Here is a 9,608-nt window from a genome sequence, read left to right on the forward strand (position 1 = left end):
TAACCTCAATTACAACTGTGTCAGAGAAAATAATCCAGTATATTTAGTCCCATTTAATACACGTAAATTACAATTTCAGATGTGTATGTCCTGGAGTGGGGCTGACTATTCACAATTTGAGAGTTGCAGAACCCACTCTGAAGTCACCATATATTGATGTGGGTCTTGGATATTCAAGACCTGGCACTAATTACACCATGAAGGTATACTAGCATGGCGAGTCACACATACTGGGCACAATAATGTAAGTTTTACCCATCTGGTGGTGCTCATGATTTACAGTCAAAGCTGAAGCTGCAAACCTCACCTCAGGTCACGAGGCTTCCTCAGTGCCCAAGAACAGAACTCAGCACCGTCTGCCAGGCTGCTGCAGCACAGAGAGGCACATGCCTGTCACAAACACTCCACAACAAGGGTCAGAAGCATATTTGCTCTGCTGCACTTTGCGCTGCCAGGTTAAGGCTTAACAGGCAGTTTAGTTCGCTACAGTAGGGCACAGGAAATGTAATCCCAAGACTTTCACTACAGTGAAGGGGATACAAGGGGATATTCCTCAACTAACTGCCCTGCAAGTGAGCCAACACACCCCAGAAACAGCCCCAACAACTTCCTGTCCTAACAGAACCACCACAACAGAACTATGGAGTTAATTAATGTTTCTTGTAAACAGAATGGCAGCTGGCCAGCCTGCACTTACGAAATGTTTCAAAGATGCTAATACAGAAAAAATAGATTTCTACTAACCTCCCTTCCCTGCCAAAGTAACAACTATTCTCCAACGCCTATCTGAAAAAAAAATCCAGTCCAGGAAATCAAGATGGACATGAAAGTGTCAATACTGAAATGTGATTTTATTTTAATGCCTTTAGTTTGTAAAGTGCACCATAGGTATCGGGGGGCAAGAAACTTTTTCTTTGATTACTATGCTAGGGCCAAGTTCAGAGAATGTCAGTGAATTGCTATCATTACATTACAGACACTCTAAAAACCTGGATGCAACTGTTTGATACAATTAGATTGTTACAATCCAAAGTACAGAATCATGTTAAACTCTGAACACTGCATGATATATTTGGTATATAGGTGTATGAACAAGCTATAAACCTGTTATTTATATGTACTGTGGCTTCTGTAAGCTGTTCACTCACAAGCATCTCCTGCTTAGTCTGTAGTGTTTTAGCCCTAGATAAATGCAGAAGACTGAAAGATAGCATATAACTCTGCCAGACAGCCAGAGTTCCCTCAAGTCTACACTCCTGTACAATTGTGTCCATAAAGAACAAAGAAAGATGCCTGAAGTGACAGGCCAGAACTTGTTAGCACAGACCTTTAAAAATGAGAATCTCTTGACACTGTTCATTTAACTTCGCAAACAGTCCATGATGAACAGCTACTGAGAACAAAATGCCTTCCCCTTACAGAGCAAAAAGACAACTAGCAATGTCAGGAATAACTGGAGTTGCTCCTCAACTGTGGCATATGCTATTAAAAGTTAGTATCACTGGATTACAAAGAAAAGTAAGTCATCAGCATGTTTCTGAAAACATCCAGGCCTTTGAGACAATGTTCAGACTAAGTAGCTAGGTTGTGGGCCTCAGTGTTTCAGAGATGAGCAGGAGGTGGACTAGAGGCCCACAGCTGCAGGGCATTTCTAATAAACACAGACACTGCTCAACAAAGATTTTCCCTTTTACTTGTGGCTTCCACAGCCACTATGAAATCTGCATAGAGATGACAACCCATCTACTAGTAAATTAACTGCTATTAATTTCCAAGAGGAATGTGTTCTGACGAAGGAATGCTCCTTCAACATCTGAAAAAAACAAGACGGTATTTGCTGCCTCGTGACAGCAATTTTTATTATGTCCTTGCCCTCTGGAAGGGAGTTTGAAGGTGCTAAGGTGGAGCAGGGGTAAAAAGAAGATAACTAGTTTGAAGAAAGGTGTAGTTATAGTAAGCTGCAACATAGCCTTTTACTTAAAAGTAAGTACCCAGATAGAAAAAATACGGTTGGGAGAAAGGAACATGAAATACTGAAATGTTATTAAAGATTCTGCATTCTTTCTCCATTTTAAACAGTCCAGATTTCAAGAGGTAATCTTAGAAATTTGCCCTTGCATTGTATTTCTTTGTAACAAAAGCAGAAGACAAGTGAACATTTATACGTATATCTGTTCTTCCATGCAAGCTGGCAGACAGAGATAAGGGAAGTTGAAATGATACTGACACCTGCCTTTCCAGGGCCTTCAGCAAGTGCTCTGCAGAACAGCAGCACCATAGGTCACAGCACAAAAGATTTCAGGTGGTCTTAAATAGTTAGTTCTTTTGCCGAAGGAGAAATAAAACCTTTGTTTTATTCTCACAACACAGCATTTAGTGTTTTAAATGAAATTTTTATTAGTGTCAGATTAGAAAGCTGACTAGACTAAGCTAAAGTTAAACAAAATCTACAAGAGTGCCATAAAATTTCTAGTTATCACTGGAGAAGGAAGTTTACTTTAATGTAATTTAATTTTTCTTTAAACCCTAGTAGAGACAGTCTTGATAAAATGTAGCTTCTTCAATGAAATGCAAACTGTATGAATAGGGGAAAAGCAAGATGTAACAAAAAAGTAAGGAATTTTAACAACCATGTGTCATTTGTAGCTCGTGATTGCTCATAGACACGTACTACCTGTAACATTCAAATTCAGGGTACAGGTTGTGCTTTTGTATTCTTCCAAGAGCTTCAATGACTTCAATGCTTTGGGTTTTGTTACTTTCAGGTTCAAGGAGGTCCTGTGGTATTGGCAGCCAGGTTACTGCACACTAATTGTTGTAGTCAATCAGGAAGGTCATATTCCCTTTCTCCTGAGCAGTCAGAAAAATGGTTAGAGCTTGTTAATTGTCTCTCAAGCTGCATACAGCAAAGGTGCACCTATTAAACAAAGGCAACTTATATGACCAGAGAAGTATGGTATAATGAGACAGTTATTTGGGTACAAAACCTTTAAATACCTGTTAATCTCTGTTTTCACCTGAATTTTTAAACTTCTGAACACGAGACTGAATTGCTGTGCATCAAGTTGCAAGGCACATTTTTAGGCCAAATTATTATATAGCTCATGTGCACGCATATGTAAATGTAGGCAGAATATCTATTACTATAGTAGCATTCAGAGTCAAGCAATCATGGTATTTTCTTACTTGCACACTATAGCAAGTTCTATTTAATTTTTATAATTTTTAAACAAAGATGAACATGATTTGCATGTCTGGCAAGCTGGAAACTGAGACACTGGGCCAAGTCAACCTCAGAAAGTCAATCAAGCTACTGAAAAGTATATGACACAAGTGTTCTTCCACATTAGAATACTAAGCTTCAGTCTTACTTTTGCAGAGAGATGCTCCAAGCAACTATATCTGGATTTTTAGACTTGTACACTGTCACACATCAAAGTATTTCTTCTAAGAGGCCTATTGGCTGATGTGATTAATTAAAACTTGCCATTTTCAATCATGTGAAAATCTGAAAAAACCAAGGTAGCACAAAGGTTTGTTCAGCTATCCAGACGTAAGATTTTATGTAGTGCATGAAAAAGTCTCCAGTAGGTCTGGACTGCAAATTTTCCACCAAAACAGAGTCCTTATTGTACTCTGACAAACTAGTCTTCACTTAATTTCAGTATTTCTATCTGCATTCAGACAAAAATACCTAGCTTAATTTATCAGAAACACAGGAAAAAGTGTGAACAGGCACTAATGAAGGCCTAAACAGAGCCAGTCTCTTCTCTCACTGAGGGATATAGCTCCCCTGTCTCACAGTCTGTGGGAGGTAACTTTTTGGCATTTCATCAACTGACAGTGGATTTCTTTCCACTGTTTCAGGTCTCAGTGTTTGTTCTTCAGCACTCATTTGTAAAACATCTGATAGAGCAGCTTCCTGGGTATTTTTTTCCAGCCCAAAGCCCAATGGCTGTGAACTCTGACCTGAGATCTGCAGTTGTGCAAATCCAACAAGATCCCCCTCATTAGCAGGACTAATTGGCTTTGTTCTTTCAAAGCACAGCCTCTCTGTGTTGGCTTCATCCTGACCACCATTTTGTTTGAAATACTGATGCCCCTGTGCTGTACTGTCACCTCCTCCAGTGTGATCCTCTGATCTCTCTTCTGAATCTAGCAGTGGCTGAGTCGACTCAGACCTTGAAAAGACTTGTACAGGTGTCTGGTCTCTGTAGCCATTAAGCACTACAGTTGAATACTGTACAGTGCTTGAAGTGTTTTGTGTAGTTTCCCCTTCATCACTGTCAGAGACGCTTTGCCTAGGAGAAGACATGCACGAGGATCCTCCAATACCACTGCTGTGCCCTTCTGAAGTACTTTTTTCCTTTTTAAGCAAGTCAAAGGGTTTGAGATCTTGTTCTGAAAAAGACTTCTTGTCATCAGCTTCTATTTCTACGACGCTTACATCTGTAAAGCTGCCTTCTGGGTACATCTGATCTTTGGAACTAAAGTTATGCTGAAAGAAAGAGATGGACGTTTCCTAAGAGGAAGGTTGTGTTAAAAATCAAAAGCCCCATTAAATATCTGATTTTGTAATTGCTCAAAGTTTCTTCATATTAGTTTTCTCCTCACTAAGTTTGGCAATATCTCTGAAGTATTTGTTACAAAATGAAAGATGTATCTTTGCTTCCAGTACAAAGTCTTAATTATGCAGCTGTTCTAAATCCATAATGGGTGTGCAAGCTTTGCTCTAATTTTAATTATTCTTAAGAACATTGAACATAGAATCATTTACGGTGCAGTACAGGAACACACTGTACTGAGGCCATACATACATTACTTCCAATAGTGCATTCAACATCACAGCACTTCTTCATAGAAGTCAGCCACTGAAATGGAATTTGCTATGTCATTTGCCCCATATGGGACATAAATTTTGCTGCCTTCTCCTCACCCATGAGGAACTCTTAGAGCTTCTTCTCACATTCACAGCTTAACTGTGCAAACAAGTCACTTCAGGGTTTTAAGAACAAGACCATAAATTCTGTTTACTTAATCCTCATTTCCTGTGAATGAGTAAAATAGTTATGACTTGACCCTTCCCATTAGTAAATTTAATATAATTCACAATATTAGAGCCTGGTCTATGCTGTGAAATTGTTCTAAGGGTCATATATTGATAATGCTGAATCTACTGATGCAATAATGTCTTCTAACCATATCGTATCACAATGTCATGAAACTTAACACATAGGTTTGTTTTTTTTCCTTTAAATCCATGTGTACTAGAAGACAGAAGACTCCCACTGGTTAGTTTATCTGAAACCTTGTGGACTAGGAAGATACAGGATGCAGAAAGGTGAGTTTTACCTTAGCTGGAACTTGAGGAGACCACTGAGCAATGTTACTCTTGGATGGATCAGGGACAATAGGCCAGATATGCTTTTTAATTCTGTGCAGGATTAAAAAAAAAAGTAAAATTACAAGATACACTCCCCAAATTCCTGTGCTGATAGCAGGCACTGCATAATCCAGGACACCACACCCTTAGACAGCAATTTTGCAAGAGTATTTATTTCCAAATAGGAATGCTTCCTGTGCTTCTTTACATCTTTGTAGGAAGGTATACTACTTGGCAAATACAGCACTGCACTTGAAACTCCTCTGCATATTAGACGCAGCCATCTAACATAAGGCAAACCAACAAATGGTAATGGTTAGTGAGGGATTTTCAGATTTATAGCACTCTAGAATGTACAGAGCAATTATTTTTGGTAAAATCTATGATGCATGTCAGTATAAAAATACACTGTTGCTTCTTTAAAATAACTATGAATATAACAGCTGTCAAAATCTAAGCCAACTTCACAGCTAAAAATAAAGTGAAAATATTTGAAGAAAAACTTGATCTTTTGTAACTCTGAACTCTTAAGAATGTAATAACTGTTACTTAACAATAGAAGTTTCTGTAGATAAATCACCCCCAGCCAAACTAACTTTGAAACTGATGCTCTTTGTAAGCTGGCTCCAACAACAGATCCTCTGTAGGAGAACTCTGAAGAACATTGCAGGATGGGCTTTTCAACTGATTAAGAACTGATTTTAGGAACAGAAAGAAGGTCAGAAGGAAAAGGGCACAAAATGCTGTCTCTAATTAGAAAGAAAAGATAGTTGACAGGGTACATGGGACAAGTACTACTCCTTGCCAGGGAAAACACTTCAGCAGCAAGCTCTGAGCTAAAGTCACTGACAAGATCTCTAGGGCATAGGGAGCAGGAGGAAGCAGAATATTTCCCCGTATATAGTAAACAGGCACAGAGTTTGACTGAAGTTATGCAAAGTAGATAAAGAAGGCATCTGCTTGACTTTTGTTGGCTGTGGAGATTTGCTAATACTAATTAAATAGCTTAAATACAGCCAGGAAACAGATTCTTCTGTGCTTCACAAACTCTTGAACCTCATTCCACTCTCACATGATGACTAAGAAAACACTACAGACAGTATATCCTGATCACAGCATAACAAACTTAATTCTGACCAAGTCTAGCAAGAAAAGCAGGAATTTCCTTGCAGGACTGAGTCATAGAACATTGAGTTACTGTGCTAATCGTTAACAGTAAGACATTGGTATCAGAAGAGGCCCAGATTTCTCAAGGAAAACACAAAAATGTTAACACCAATCAAAGTATGTTTGTTTTACCTTCTTTTTCTGATCTAATAATTTCAGAGTATTTATTGCTTGTATTAAATTATTGCCACCCCTGTTATAGCCAGAAACATCAGGAGCATAAAAGACTTCATTTATACTTACAAGTCACGTTTGTTGAAGCAAAACAAAACTCCAAGGAGCACAATCAACAGGAACGCTAGACACACAGGTACAACTATGGCTTCAATTTCTCCTTTCCCTGAAAAAAATGGAGAGGTTACAGCTCACTTTGGTATTTAAGGAATTCAGCAGCAGTATGCATTTCCAAAGGGATGAGGAGAACCTGAAACTGAATACACCCACAGTGCTCAGTCTTAAGCTTCACATTCAGAGGAACCTTTTCACCATATGAAGAGAGCCTGCTGGTGAAACATGAAAAGCTCTGTCCCAACAATCTAAAAATCTAAGGCCTTGTGAATTCATCTGTGGTCAGAGTGTTTCAGTGGCCTACTGGCTGCCATATCATGGTCACATAAGCAATGTAAGCAGTCACCAGTCATCCGTCAGTTTCTTCTGTACATGAAAATATCACCTGCAAACACTTATGGTTGCATTATTGTTAGTATTCCTTCCAGTGTTATACACTAAGTAAACCTTACAGAATGCTTAGGGAGGAGCAATATGATACAGAAAAAATACAAAAAACTGATAAATCTCAAAAAGTGCTTTCCACAGCTAACTTTAGTTAATGTTGTTGCTCTTACCATCACAAACAGGAAACACTCTAAAGCTGAACACACAACATATTTAAGTTTTCAAAAATGAATCTCTGTAGAGAACTATAGCAGACTTTAATAGTGATATGATTGAGAATGCAGAACTCAGGAAAGGTTGTTAAGAATGGCATGTGCTGACTAGCATCTAGATTGGCAGATCAAGATCTCAGCATACCTCTGAAGCTTCTCAGGACACCCATACCACGATAATAAAGGCCAATCTACCTTTAGATTAAAACAAAGACTCTGGATTACTTTGGACAAGGGAAGGAGCAACAACAGTCATCAGCAGAGAAGACAAGGGCACTAAGTAAATCCTAATGACTTGCATAAAGCTGGGGCAAATGAATACTACAACCTGAAGTATACACAAAACACATTCAAAACTAGCATGTTTGCCAATATAAAAGAGCAATCCAAGAGACCTGCAGAGGATAGCTTGTCCTCTATACAATCAGAAGAAATCCGGACTACCTCTTTGTGAGTGAGTACTAGATAAGCTACCTGGATATCATGCACCTTGTAAGTATGACTGCAACTACAATTTTATTTTTTTTTTTTTCAATAAAATCACCTTCCCCTCCTATCAGATCTTGCATAAAGCTTTGCTATACTGTTGCAACATGACCTCCTATTTCTATTGTGTCACTCTTCCTTACCAAATTTCTGTGTAGTAAATGTAAAATCAGGACCACTCCTGCCTCCTTCATCTGTGTATGCCATCATTCGAACAGTATACAGTGTGTCACTAGTTAGAGAAGAAAGGGTATATTCTGTTTTGGAAGGATCCACTGTCACAGCTAAAGAGAAGAAGCATTTATATTAGTTTTCTGCACAATTTATTACATCTCCACAAACACATTAGCATTAGGACATCATGTCTTCAGACGTACAAGATAGATTTAGTAGAATGATAGAAAATACAACAGACACAGGAAGACTACAAACTTGCACAAGAAATACTGAGATCAGCTTGTTTCTGTTCAGGTGTTTGAATTTAGTCTCTTTCTTGATGATATGTTACTTATTGATTTAACTGTGAGTTTTTTTTCCCCAGAATGTAGCTGCAAACTAAACTAGCAATAAATTTGAAGGTTAAAGGTCTATAATAAGTAGAATACATGGCTAACTAGAAATAGCTAGTTACTAACTAGCAAAAACATTGTTAACTTAAAATAACAAGAAGTAGGGTAGGCCTAAGTAATTTGCCCTTCTAATTTAAGCAAATTAAATAAGAAAAACTTTTGATAATACTAGTTCCCTGTCTTATGCCTGCAGGTTGTACACACTACTGAGAAGTAAAATGCACTTCAAACAAGATGTTTTACTACAGTAGAATATTTATCTAGAGGCTGCAGGAAGATTAAAAATACTTTTCTTAAAAGGCTATTTCACAGTTAAATCCAGTCAACTCCTTTACATCTTGAATAGTCTAGCTTCATCTTGCTATAACCACCATTTCATCCTGTATTTAGACAGAAAAATAAGAGCACAATACCCATAAACTGACTTTCAGAAACTAAACTCAGTATCTTGTTACGCACAGACTGAATGCTCTGAATTCTTTATTATGGACTTTTCTGTTCAGTATTGAGGAGAGCTATGCCTCAGACATCAGCTTTCTGTCATCAGAACAAACTGCCAGCCACACTCAATTCTTTATCTTGTTCTTCAGGTACATGGATTAGGAAGGAAATGGATGGAATACTTCAATGCCAGAAAGCACTTTTCTGCTTCTTGTTACCTGTTTCATTTCCATCGACAGTTTTGTAAAATATGGTGTAGCTTCTGATAAATCCATTCTGTTCATCCACTGTGAGATGGTTCCATGTCAAAACAGCTTCAGCTTTTCCTACTTTTTTTGTCTGAACAGTTGGTCCTTTTGAAGGACCTGTAATGGGAGATGAAGATTAGCTTCTGTTGGGCTCTCTCACATCCACTGAAGCAGTGTATTAATGAGCACTGAGTTTCTACTGCATAAAAATTCCAATGAAATAGCTGGACAAACTCATCTGGAAAGCATTACTGTCAGGTAACACAGCAACTCCAAAGTTGTTTTAAAAGAGAAACCTCCAGGAAAAAGATATGGAAATAAGTAATCAGCAGATCACATGAAATCAACTGAAGTTAATTATTCTTGGCTTCATACTTGAATTTAAAATAAATCAGCATAAAAATATTACTGTATCAATAAAATAACA

At 38.0% G+C, this 9,608-nt stretch overlaps 1 protein-coding gene across 1 annotated transcript in view; it reads right to left on the minus strand.

The window, feature by feature from the left end:
• Positions 1-3,772: 3,772 nt before the first annotated feature.
• IL6ST (interleukin 6 signal transducer) overlaps positions 3,773-9,608 on the minus strand; it is a 19,929-nt gene continuing 14,093 nt past the window's right edge. Inside the window, 5 exon segments of the mRNA XM_010192837.1 lie at positions 3,773-4,498; positions 5,353-5,434; positions 6,794-6,890; positions 8,067-8,207; positions 9,152-9,298. Of these exon segments, the coding sequence (XP_010191139.1) occupies positions 3,773-4,498; positions 5,353-5,434; positions 6,794-6,890; positions 8,067-8,207; positions 9,152-9,298 (1,193 nt within the window).

The sequence above is a fragment of the Mesitornis unicolor genome, unplaced genomic scaffold (genome assembly GCF_000695765.1).
Source record: "Mesitornis unicolor isolate BGI_N332 unplaced genomic scaffold, ASM69576v1 scaffold11309, whole genome shotgun sequence".
In the NCBI taxonomy this organism is placed as follows: Eukaryota; Metazoa; Chordata; class Aves; order Mesitornithiformes; family Mesitornithidae; genus Mesitornis; species Mesitornis unicolor.